General features: G+C 36.6%; 1 protein-coding gene and 1 long non-coding RNA gene across 2 annotated transcripts in view; one reads left to right on the forward strand and one right to left on the reverse strand.

The window, feature by feature from the left end:
- Window positions 1-736: 736 nt before the first annotated feature.
- The window catches only part of apolpp (retinoid- and fatty-acid binding glycoprotein apolipophorin), a 42,399-nt gene continuing 30,659 nt past the window's right edge, over window positions 737-12,476 (reverse strand). The window contains exons 13-25 of the mRNA XM_023174635.2: window positions 11,746-12,158; window positions 10,256-10,757; window positions 9,202-10,037; window positions 8,990-9,139; window positions 7,141-7,429; window positions 6,787-7,005; window positions 6,387-6,661; window positions 6,099-6,330; window positions 4,794-4,977; window positions 3,783-4,119; window positions 2,314-2,541; window positions 2,006-2,206; window positions 737-936 (exon numbers count right to left, since the gene is read on the reverse strand). Of these exons, the coding sequence (XP_023030403.2) occupies window positions 913-936; window positions 2,006-2,206; window positions 2,314-2,541; window positions 3,783-4,119; window positions 4,794-4,977; window positions 6,099-6,330; window positions 6,387-6,661; window positions 6,787-7,005; window positions 7,141-7,429; window positions 8,990-9,139; window positions 9,202-10,037; window positions 10,256-10,757; window positions 11,746-12,158 (3,890 nt within the window). The 3' untranslated portion in view covers window positions 737-912. The remainder of the gene's footprint in view (window positions 937-2,005; window positions 2,207-2,313; window positions 2,542-3,782; window positions 4,120-4,793; window positions 4,978-6,098; window positions 6,331-6,386; window positions 6,662-6,786; window positions 7,006-7,140; window positions 7,430-8,989; window positions 9,140-9,201; window positions 10,038-10,255; window positions 10,758-11,745; window positions 12,159-12,476) is intronic.
- Window positions 2,788-4,977, forward strand: LOC141483379 (uncharacterized). Its single transcript, XR_012466062.1, has 2 exons — window positions 2,788-3,307; window positions 4,338-4,977. It is a non-coding gene; the product is annotated as an uncharacterized lncRNA (long non-coding RNA).

Below are 12,476 nucleotides of genomic sequence, written 5' to 3' on the forward strand. Positions count from 1 at the left end.
GGTTAGTTCCTAGTGACATTTCAGAAAAAAGCGATTGGTATGTATTTGCCGCCGCCTACTATTCGTGGATCATCTTAATACACCACCAAAAACAAATTTACGATCTAAAGAATGAAGGCAAAAAACATTCGAATTACTTTAGGAATATCGAAATCTGTGATATTGACATCAATCGTACCAACTATGCCATTAAACTTAAAAACGTAAAATACAGAGATATATAACCCAAAAGCAGCTCCGTACAATTTTTAACATTTTTATTGGAAAAATATTGATTGTTGAAGTGAAAACTGTCAAGGAAGGAGGAATAAGGTGTAGTGACCTAGTGAATAAATGCTTGTGTTTTTAAATAGTTTATCTTGTGAAAAATAAGGCTAAAAAGCTGCCCTTTTCTGAACTTTGAAGGACCGTGACTTTGCAAATAAGGGAGAGCGCCGCTTTTTTCTTTTGGATTCGTAATCTACGCATCAAAATACGTAAGTACACTCAAAAATTTTTTCCAAATCGCCGAGTGCCCTCAAAACGAACATTTACCCTTTGGAAATCGATGTCAAAAAATTGATGGATATATACTATATGTCAAAATGTTGAATTCCATTGGTATCTATAAATTTTGCGCAAAACAGTTTTCGATAACTTTACTCTTATAACCCCAAACTTCTAATGGGGTCCCTCAGTATATTCTTTGAATCTGTAATAGGAAACTTCACTGCCACTTGTTCGAAAAACAAAAACCTTATTTTTTTATAAATTTATTAACCTCACTATATTCTGTGGGTACTTAAACATAATTTATACAAATTACAATACCATGATGTAAAAAATATATTGCTTTTAATTAAGCATAATTGAATTTATAGTCTCATTGGAAACAGGAAAATGTATTTTAATCAAATGAAATCGTTGGTGTCCTCACGATTTAGTTCCTCCTTTTTTCTGAAACAAAAATTAAGTTTTTAAAATTGAGTCGGAAAATATTCATGAATAAAGTAGAATGGTGGATTTTTTAAAAAAATAACATCCTTTTGTGAGCAATTAGTTTGGCTTTCAAAGCAGCAAAAATACCAATGATGCCATTTTCTCATTCCTACAGAAAGTATACCTACACAGAGTTGAATAATGATGATATGATAGCGGCAGTATTTTGTAACTTATAAAAGGCGTTCGACTGTGTGAATCATGAAGTAGTGTTACAGAAACTTCAGCACGACGGAATTGTCCTATCAGGTCGAAGCCATATAGTAAAAACCACAATATTCTCTGAAAAAACTTATGTGAAGACTGGCGTACCTCAAGGCTCAATACTGGGCCCGCTCTTCTTTTTGGTGTATATTAGTGATACACTGTACACCGATGACCCCACCATAATATGGCACAGTTCGGATTAAGAGTTCTTAAATAAATTGATTCATAATTTTGTCAACGTATTTAGAAAACTGTGTAACTCAAATAAGCTTTCTTTCAATGTCTTCAAGACCAATCTTGTCGCTTTTAGAGGTCAGATTGAAAATTTTTCACTAGGAGAAGAGTCAATTGAGAATAAACGCCATACAAAATTCCTGGAGTTACACATTGATGTGTAATCATATTTGGATAATCATATTGAGGCTCTCAAAAGCAAACTAGCATCTAAATGTTATGCAGTTCATGTCATATCCAATGGACTCGGACTGTCCAACGCAAAGATGGTTTATCGTTCACTAATCGAATTTCATCTGCGTTATGGCATTGTTTTCTGGGGGGTTAGTACAGCACTCACATACGGGCCATTTTAATCCAACAAAACGGGAACATAGATTACCTATTCCAACCTCAAATCTTGTCAAAGACATCTACCACTGAAGATAAGGATGATCAAGAGCTCAACAATCTTTAGAAAAACAATAAAAACAACTGCTGCGTTGCTGAATAGTTGAAATGAATAAGGACTTCAAATCTGTCATTTGTCAATGATAAATTACACAAAAATGTTCATATCGATGTTTTAAATAATCTCAAAACTTACTGTTGGCCTTTCTTTGGAATACACCTCGCTGCAGACATTTGCGGCGGAGTATGGGCCGACCTTTTTGCACTCGCAGTCCAAACCTTCTTCAACATTTAGTATCTCTTCGACAACATTGTGTGCTGCTATATGGATATATTGCTTCTTAGCATCTTGTTTGGCATTGACAAAGTTGTTGGCGACGAAAACATTACCACGGTTCTGAAAACAATAAATAGTGTAAGCTACAGGTTACAGCAAAATGTATGTTAAAACAGTTCGGAGAAAGTTTTAGGCCAAAGGCGGCCAGATTTAATATTTGTTCCTACCTTGATAGTGAAGTCAACGCAATAGTCGTGGTAGTGAAGGTCCTTGTACAGCTCAGAGTTACCATCTGGTTTCTTTTTGCCGAGAGAGAGGGTGAAAACATTCTGGTCGTTGAATCCAACAACATCGGCCGATTTCTTTTTATCTTTGACGCTGAAGGAATCGAATGGAGTGATCAAATTGAGTGAAATTTGGTCGTTTCTGTAGAGTACGGTCCTGAGCCTTTGCAGCTGTAACATTAATAAGAGTTGATCTTCATAAACTGTTGATGACATTTATAAAACCCTTTCTCAAGATAATCATTTGTTACAAGATACTTTAATTTTCTTGTGAAGGAATCCAGAACTCTCTCATATATCGTCAACAAGGCCATGAAAAATAGTTCAAAATTTAAGTTGAAAGTCTCCGCGAATTTATGTTTTGTTTTACTGATAGATAAGTTCAGTTTCTCACTAAAAGATGGCAGTACCGTATACCAGTCGGTCAGTAACATTTTCAACCGAGAAGAAAACTAGTTTCAAGGGCAATTAATAAACTTATCACAGTTCTGGAGTATGAATTGTGAACAATGAGATACCTATATGTTGAGAGTTGTGACTCACATTCGGAGGTTCTGTAATTATGTAATGTAATCAATTTGTCCATTACTCTGAAAACTGAATTGAATCAAGAATTGTGAAACACTGGAAAATATGACAAATTGTTCGCTTGAAATACTTACACAGATTACCACAACTACGTTCAAATAAGTATCTCGACATTTTCCCGCGATCTGTGTTCACTTCCTGAGACATCCACCTGAGCGCTGTACTATACATTAATTGTGCTATTGCTGAATAGATGGCAGTTGGCACAGTCAAAACAATTTGTTTTGTTGACATTGATTTACAATAAACACCACGTGTTGTTTCGCCGGTGAAATGAATTTTTTGTTGTGTGGTTTGCTCTTGTTTATTGACCTTTATTGTGTTATATTGCCAAGCTTTCGGTTTTCAGGTATGCACTTTTTAATTAAATATAACATTTTTTCACATTTAATCAAGATCGTTTCTCATATTACGGGAGTAACACATTTTGACATCTGATATCACAAGTGTCTTGGCATTAGCATTATAAGTGAGTTAACCACACGATAAAAGAATATATTTCAGTGGTTTTTGCTGTATTTTAGTGGTTTTTCCATTACTTGCCTTTGTGATCAACAATTTCTATCAATCCAATTTCAACCCTTTTTTGACTAAGTTGTAAACTTTATATAACTTTTGAATTCTAGATCCTTGTTGAAAATTCACTATCAATAAAACAGTTCGCTTTTTCATCCATCAGAGTGTAGTTAATTAGACATCCACTGTGGCGCATTGGGATTTGTCCCCACTAGATTATTGTTTCATTTATGTCCGTAGTTGTAGTAATCTGTGAATACTTCGAAAAGAATAATGACTATGTCAAAAATCATGCTGACTGTACTCACAATTTCAAGATTTCCAACTTCACAAGGCTTGCTGGTGAGGACGATGATGGATTTAACTGCATGTGCCCGGAATGGATAATTGAAAGCCTCACTGTATGTGTGTCCCTCCAAGGTGTCGCCAATGGCCAACTTGATGTCATGAATAATCCTTTCAATAGGTTCTAAGTCGCGTTTGATGTTTGCGAAAATGCCTTCTGAAAATTCCTCTTTTGTTTTTGGTTTTTCTGAAAATTTCAGATCCGGCAGTTTATCTGAGAAGGTCAATTTTCCTCCGACTGATACGTGACTGGGCCATAAATTCTCACCTCCGTAGGCTATGACTTGGAGTTGTACATCACTAAAAAATATGTTTGTGAAATATTTGTGAAATGTTGAGAAACAAAATATGTCGTAAAAATATTCTATTAGGAGTTTTAATTTCTATCTATAATAAGGAAAAGTTGAAATGTATTATTATCTGCAACGTCTACATCTATTTCTCTCATAAAATATCATCGTGAATTATTCATTATCAAAGGTTATATAACTTGATTCGATAGTTTATTGTTCACACAGGTACAAGACCCAACTAAGTTCCATGCACACTGCGACAGGACGGCACAGAACGGGAACATACCAAGACGACAACATGACGTGGAGTTTCGTTTCTCTTTCTATAGTTTCATATGGGGGGGCGGGTCCTTTTTGAGAAGCGAAACATACAAAAAGTGAAGGTTATGAGTAGAGAAGAAACCCTGAAGACTACTGAAGAGGCATAAGCCTATAACAGGGTCCCAACAAATATTAAAAAAAACATTGTAAACTACTAACCCCTAATAATGAATAAACGTTATCAAGCAAGTAGAGAAGAAGAGTTTACAGGAAGAGAATAACAGAAAAAAGGTGTTGAGAGTTTAGTTTGCTTCATATGTGGAGGGGTTTCATTGTAAATGTGTATTCTGTGTCTGAAGTAGGAAATATTCAATTTCTTTCTGAAAAGTCAGGATTGTTAAAGCATGCACGTCTACTTACTTAATACTTTTGGATGCCAGTGTTTTGACAACATCCTGTAGCAAAGGTTTCAACAATTCTGTGTACAATTTTTCATTGGATTTGGTGGTATCGACGAGAACGATGATATCTGCTGCCTCGTTTGGTACTTTAACGCTAAATCTTTCCCCCACGTTGAATGGTTTCATGCTATTGGTACATTGCACTTGAAATCAAAAGTAACATTTTGAATTATGTTTCTGGATATCCAGATACTTGAAAAAAATATTAACAAGCGAAAAAGTTTTCTGATTGATTCGGCCGTTATTTGATGAAGATCCATGGTGATATCATAAACACTTCATCTCCACAAACTTTGTGGAGATCTACTCGTTAGGTGTTGTTTATTAAAAAATATGATCAGTGACTCAAATGGAATCTCATTTGTCATAGTTTTCAAATCATAAATTAAACTCTCGATTATTCTAAAACTTCATACACATGTTTATCAGATTTGTCCACGTTGTTTTTGTTAATTTGAATAATGAACTCCATTAACCGTATTCGGTTCATAAGGATGATACAATGATATTAGAACTGACAAATATCAATATAATTAGATTCATAAATTGATGGATGTAGCCGTCTACGTGGTAAGAGATCATAATGAAAAGAGAAATGAAAATTTCTATGTTTTTCACTACTTTTAACAGTCTTTTTCAAAAGAACATAACATTCTTTTCAGAACAGAAAAAATCAAATCCAGTACATGTTTATGGTTTATAATACAAAATTGGACATTCAAATGTGAATCTTCCCAACAAATTACAAAAATAATCACCGAAATTGGATGAGGAATGACTAGTTTTAATAAACTCTGCATTCCCCACAACGGATTCAGTAAACTCCGGAGTATAAGGGAACATCGGTGTCCCGATATAAGCCGTCTTCCCGGCTCAAGAGGGCAGTTCAGAAAGTGAATCGAGCGGCTAAACAAGAAATTCAAATAGTGGAAATAAATTAAGCGTTAGTTGCTAAGTGTTGTAATAAATAAATTAGTTAATGATTATTGAAGTATTGTTGGAAATAAATTTGTTCAAGACAGTTAATTATTGTTATTATTATACGTTTGAAACTTTTCATTGGTACTTGTGATGCACTGTTTGAAACCTTTGGTGTAAAGATGAATATTACTGGAGTTTAATTCCAACACCAAACCGTTGTTTTTAACACCTCGACACGTGTTTCGATCACCAAGTGATCATCTTCAAGAGGAAGATTTTCATAGGCCATTGAAACAATACATTGATTCGCCATATCAAAAACTTGATTCAGATGGAAACTTACACAAATGTGACGGAATGGAGATTGGTATATTATGTTCGTGGCAAGTACCCACATAAGCAGAAGCAATTGCCATTTCTGTGTGTTCAATGTTGGCTGCCAGTCCATGTGCACAAGCTATCTTGAAATTGTCAGTTTTCACGAATGGGAAGCAAGGACTCATCGATGATTCCCAGCCGAATAGTTTGTTACAAATTGGATTTTCTTGGGAAATATCATTTTTCGGAACGGTAACCTGAAATGTTTGACATTTATTAAAAACTTTCCTCTATGTTCAAACCACCTTCATACCGGTTGGCAGTTTCCAATCTTGTAGGAGTTTCCGAATTCACTTTCTGCCGTGACAATCTTGCCGTTGGGAATTGTGAAGTCGTCATATGGTTCGTTGTTGCCGTTTCCTAAAAGACCCTTCACCTGGGAATGGTAGAATCCATTAATGTAGAACCCACAACCTCCCAGATCCGGAGTACATTCTATTTTCACTCCTGCGGTAGATTTGATGTTGATCATTTCGTAAGTTCTCCAGGCGCTTAGTTCTGGTTTGCGTGCAGGATATTCAGTCGCAACTGAAATACATATATGATAATGTTACACCAACAGCAACTGTGGTATATGCCGAGGCAAAACATGAGGTATTCAGACCTTCATACATTGCCATTCCTTTTCTTTCCTCTAACAGCAAATAACTTACCATTATTCAGGAGAACCTGTCCATTGTTCTTGATAGTGATGAAGTCATGTTTGTCAGCCAAAGTGAGGGCAGCTAATCTGCCATCCTTATATGAACCAATGATAGTGAAGTTTCCATGTGCAGCATCTCGTGCTAGTAAATATTTGCAATTTCCAGGGAATGTCAAGTATTTTCCATCGAAAGTGAAAATGTGACGGCCTTGAAGGACTACTCCAAACACTGTAACAAAAGTATAAATGAAGAATACATTTAGAAATCATACTAGAGTTTTTTCCAGTCTTGAAACTTGATATGAGGCCACTAAAAATATATCTTGATTCCAGTAACTGTTCGAATGTTTAAAGTGAAACTTACTTGGGAATGGAGCAAACCAGTGTCGTGGATGGTTCACCAAAGATAATAAGAAATCGAATGCTTCTTCTGAAGTATCTTCCGTCAACAAGTAGGAAAGAGGCGAGAATTTGATTGCTACCAATTTGGGCAGTTTCTGGAAGAAGTCGAAAGATACTGGTCCAAAGTCGGCTTGTTTAATATCATATGTAGGAGATGAAAATTCGTTGAGAACTTTCTTGATCAAGGCGACATTTAGGGAGATCAACTGGTCAAGCACAGCAAAGTCATCAACTGGTTCTTGTCTGATTTTCTGAAAAAAAGTAAAGTCGAGTCAGATCTTTTGTTCAAAACTAATGGCGGATATGAAAACCTATATACAAATCTGAATTGCACCCGTGTAAAGACACGACGGATCATCAGTGAAGAATACATAAAAATATGTTAATACTAAATTGAAGGGGTTATATTTTTAGGAGTGATTAATATGTCGGAAAGAAAGTTTTTGGCAGATACTCCGGTTTTATTTCATCAGTGAGGAGTGTGGCTTCATTCCTAATGGTTGAAATGACTGACCTAAGCAGTTAAGTGCAGGTATCCAATTTTTATTAATGGTAATTCCTATTTGCTTCCGGTTGAAATTGTTTTTGTATTTCAGGCACTTATGTACTCACACATCTATTCGTAGTTTCACTGCAGACCGTTCCCCAGCTACAAGGGTTTCGCTCAACTCCCGGTGTTGCTAAAGAGCCTTTGGGGGCCTGAGACAACCTTAGACTCTCTCTAAAGGTTTTCGTTAACCTGAATATTGGCCTCTAACCGGTTGGCGGTTAGAGTTTTCTTTCAGTGACCTTTCTGTGTGTATTGGTTTTGTGAATAGTTCCATTTTGAAATGGATGTTTGGGTTAAGGGGGTTTAGATACGAAAGAAATACGTCCAGTTGCTCTTCACCGTGCTGCCATACCAGCAAAAACGTAGCATCGCCAGCAATATTGTTTTATGGCATATTGCTCTAAGGCATGTTGCCTTTGCCACCACAGGACTCAACTGCTCAAAGAAAACTCTGTCCCAATGAAAATACGTCGATGATAAACAATGAGCAAACAAGGCGTTTATATATGTCTTCCAAATAACTATAGACCAGTCTGACCAGTCAGGTCAGACAATTTCGCTTTCTGCTTCGATAAGTTTGTTGGGGGTTAAAGTGGACACTAATATGTCTGGGCACAATCATGTCGCTGGAATTGCAAAGGCTGCTTCTAGAAAGCTGGGAACACTGTTCCGAACCAGAAAACTGTACACACTTCAGCAACTTTTGATGCTTTATAAAGCTCAGATCAGAACTTCTTTGGAGCATTGTTCTCATGTATGAACGAGTCCCCTTTGTCAAGGAGTTCAAGGAGTCAATCCAGACTGAAAAAGGATCGCGATAACTGAGAAACTGAAACACAGGAGGAGGAGTTCATCTATGAATACAGAGTTTTCAAATTTTGTTCAATCCAGTATGTGATTAAACCAGTATTATACATAATGAAGTAATCAGCACAGTTCCAGTCGACTCGGTCCAATCGTAAACATTATCCAGCACTCAGAATTCATTCTGTGGCGAAGAAAAGTATGAAGCATTCAATAGTAGAATTTTAGTGATGGTCCGGGGTTGATTACAGGAAAATTCGTGATTAAAGTAATGAACCACAAATAGTCAAACAGTACTCAAAGAGATAAAATCACAGCTGGTGCTACGACAACTGAAAGTAAAGGGTAATTGTCAAAGTATTCTTATAAACCGTGAAAGAGAATTGAAACTACTAATGCTACTTGATTTCGTTGATGAATAGATATTGATAATGACAACGACGATGATGAAAATTACCTTGGATAGATAATTAACAGTCAAGTCAATTATAGCTGTCACTTCTTCGGGGATAAATTCATTTGGTGCTAAGAAGTCTTTGATGGTAGCTGCAATTTCTTCCAATGTGGTAACGATGCCTTCTTTGCTTGGAAGTCCATTCTTGATGAACTACAATAAAAAAAGCATTTATAGAGTTCAATATAAACAGTGTAAATAATCGTAGTACGTACGTCTTCATACTGAGCCTGGAGTTCTTCGAACACAGGTAAAGCCTTGAGTTCATCGTAAATCTTCTTGGTTACTTCGGTGAATATTTTTCTGACCTCGTCGTAAGATTTCTGAATAAATCTGGCTACGTTGTGGCTCAATTCACTGAAAATGGCGGCCAACTGTTTGATTTCCGGCTGATATTTCTCCATGATTTCGCTAACCGTTGCTATATATCCGGAAACGATTTCGATTCCGGCACCTGTGATGTCACCGACGATCGCTATCAGTTTCTTCACTAACTCATCAACTGCTGGTATGAGATCTCGCTCCACGATTTTGGCTAGAGCGTCGTAGGTGGTTTGTAACGTCTTCCCCAATTCTTCGAGGAGCTCGCTAAATTTGACAAACAGATCAGCCGCTGATCGAGCCAAAGTTCCGAATACCTTCTCGAATAGTTCTGCGATATCTTTGATAGCTTTGTCTTGAAGAATTTCGTTCTTGATCTTCTGTAGCTCTGAAACGCAGTGTTGCTTGAAGGGTGCGAAATTCGGAGTTGCCCTCTTGGAGATTTCTTGTAGTTGGTGGATTTCTTTGCGGATATCGTTGGAGAATTCCTCCCCGACGTGTTGAAGACCGGTCAGGAAATGGGCGTATCTCTGTTTGCTCTGTTCAAGGGTCTTTTCGATCTCCTTCGAGTTGATGCTGTAATCGGGTTTGAGGAATTCGGCCTCGGCCAGTTTCACATTGGCCTGATAAAGGTTGACTTTCCCGCTAGCAGTGACGTGATCAGCGCGTATGTCGGCGATTTGTCCGGGAATGAAAGCGACACTGAACTGTAATTTTTCTTTGGGAGTATCTAAAAAAATGTAAAAAATAATATTACTGTCATGTTATGTTACAATAACAATATTCAGAATACTTTTTCTTCTCCTATAGATCTTGACAGTAACAAGATTAGCGAAAAAAAAACAACCTTTGAAATCGCAAAAGAAATTTTCTTAATATTTTTAGTCTTGGAGGCAAACTATTTGATATGTTGCAACTGTTTTGATATTGAACATGAATGACACTCACCTTTGAAACCAATTGTGTAAAACAGGGTGTTGAATTTCTTAAGTTCTATGTGGGTTTGGAGAGGTTTATTGTCGTAGGATGAGATTTCTGCATCTACCACTTGTGCTCCTTTATCGAGGTTCATCGTTCCGGTTATTTTGAGTAAGTTCACATTGAGTGATTTGATCAAGAAATCGAAAGAGCTTTTTCCTGCTTTCATTAAGAAAACGTTGTCGTACTTTGAGTTGCCAACTTTGTATTTCACGTCGAGAGCATATATTCCATTGTAAGTCCTACTGTCGTAATCCATTACGTCGTTGGCTGTTATATCGATACCTAAACCAGCACTTTTGATTTCCAGACTGTTTTTATAGCTCATACCCTTGATGTCTTGATTGTATTTCAACACACTGACCAGTTTTTGATCTGGTTTAGCAAAAACGTCCAATACGACGTTCACAATTACTTCGCCTTTGCCTGCTAAATCACCGATTACTTGGGATTTGATCGATGTAGAGAGGGCCTGTGAAGAAAAAATTAAATAAAAATTCGACCAACAAGAATTTGTCATTCATCATTATGAACCAACCGTTATTTTAACACCTCGATCACCAAGTGATCATCTTCAAGATGAAGATTAAAAGGAAGAGTTCAATCTTTCTCTTGAAGATTATCACTTGGGGATCGAAACACTTGTCGAGGTGTTGAAATAACGTTTTGGTGTTGGGAAAAAACTTCAGTAATATTCAATATGAGACCAGTAAAACATTCCATAAAATAATATCGAAACTCATATGATTAATTCGCATGCAAATCAACTTCACCAGAAATCTTTTTTTACCTTGAAACCTCTTTATTTACGAATAAACAACTTGTGTCTTTCACTGAAATAGGGAATATGATTATGTCTCGCATAAACTATCTAAATTAAAATAGTTTAACTATGGCCATCCTAAAGCTTGAATCTTTATATGAAAAATTTTCAAGAACGTTCGGTTACACATCTAGTCTGCACTAGTCTTCAATTCTTTAATAATGAAAGATATTGTTGTGAATCATCCCCTGATAAAAATAATGAAGCCGGCCGCCACTGGTCGTCGTAAATCAATTGTGACGTGGCCAAGTTCGCGTCGCTTCGGGAATAATTCCACCAGCCTCAATAGATTTCTGGCAAATTCCTTTTGTGAATTTGGTTACCATATATAAACGCTACCCACGCCCATATCAACAAGTCAAGTCAAGCGACAGTGCGGTGCGAAGTGAATTCAAATAAGGCGATGTACATTTGACTATTAGTTTTAAGTTTTGGTTGAAGTGTTTGGTGTAATAAAAGTGAAATAAAGTTGAATTTGATCATTATTTAGCATAGTCAATTATTGTCAAACCCACGGGGAAAACGTAATAATATCGACTCGTCTTTGTACTATTTAAAAAAAATGTGGAAAAAGAAACTGGTTTTCTATGTCGATGTAGGTATATGAATATGTATATACTCGTATGTTGAAACTCACCCGTACACCTGGATATACAAATTTGGATTCTCCGTTGACGGTTCCTGCTTGTTTATTGAAATTCAACCATGCGCTGATTCCCGCTTTGTTGTTTGGCTGATTCTTTTTGTCAAAGTAAAACGCGACTTCTCCTTGGTATTTTCCATCCCTGAGAAGATCCTTCGGGAAATCTGCGATGGCTTCCAAGGACACGACTCTCTTTGGAGTAGTGTATGATATTACTGCCTCTTTCTGCTGCAGGTATATTTTGTACTGGTATTTTTTGTTCTCCTTGCCTTGGAAATGAACATCGACGGTGTGATCAAGAAAATGATTTTTCAGGTCGGTGACTGATTTGAGCCCAAATTCATGGGGAATGCCTAGTTTGCGGAAATCTAAGCTGATTTCCAGGACATGGTTGTAGTTATCAATTTCTGAAATGGATTTCAATAGTAGAATTGGAGGCTATGATACTATAGTCTGTTCACCGAAAAGATGGAATTGTATAAGAGCGTGATATGCTCGTGATTTTTGTTTGCAAGTTTCTACATCCTATCAAACTTTCCATCTGCTCGGTAAACGGACTCTGGTGTTTTTAATATAGAGCAATATTTGAATTTGAATTCACATTGAAAAAAAATCAATGTTTCTGAAAGAATAAGATAAATTTGGTTACAATGTTTGAAGTTTTCAATAGTACAAAGCAGAATATCACTAATCCGACCGATACGTTCAATAACCCAGCAGCCTCC

The sequence above is a fragment of the Leptinotarsa decemlineata genome, unplaced genomic scaffold, assembly GCF_025532065.1.
Source record: "Leptinotarsa decemlineata unplaced genomic scaffold, Ldec_3_MD MMD2_P_RNA_scaffold_1, whole genome shotgun sequence".
NCBI lineage: Eukaryota > Metazoa > Arthropoda > Insecta > Coleoptera > Chrysomelidae > Leptinotarsa > Leptinotarsa decemlineata.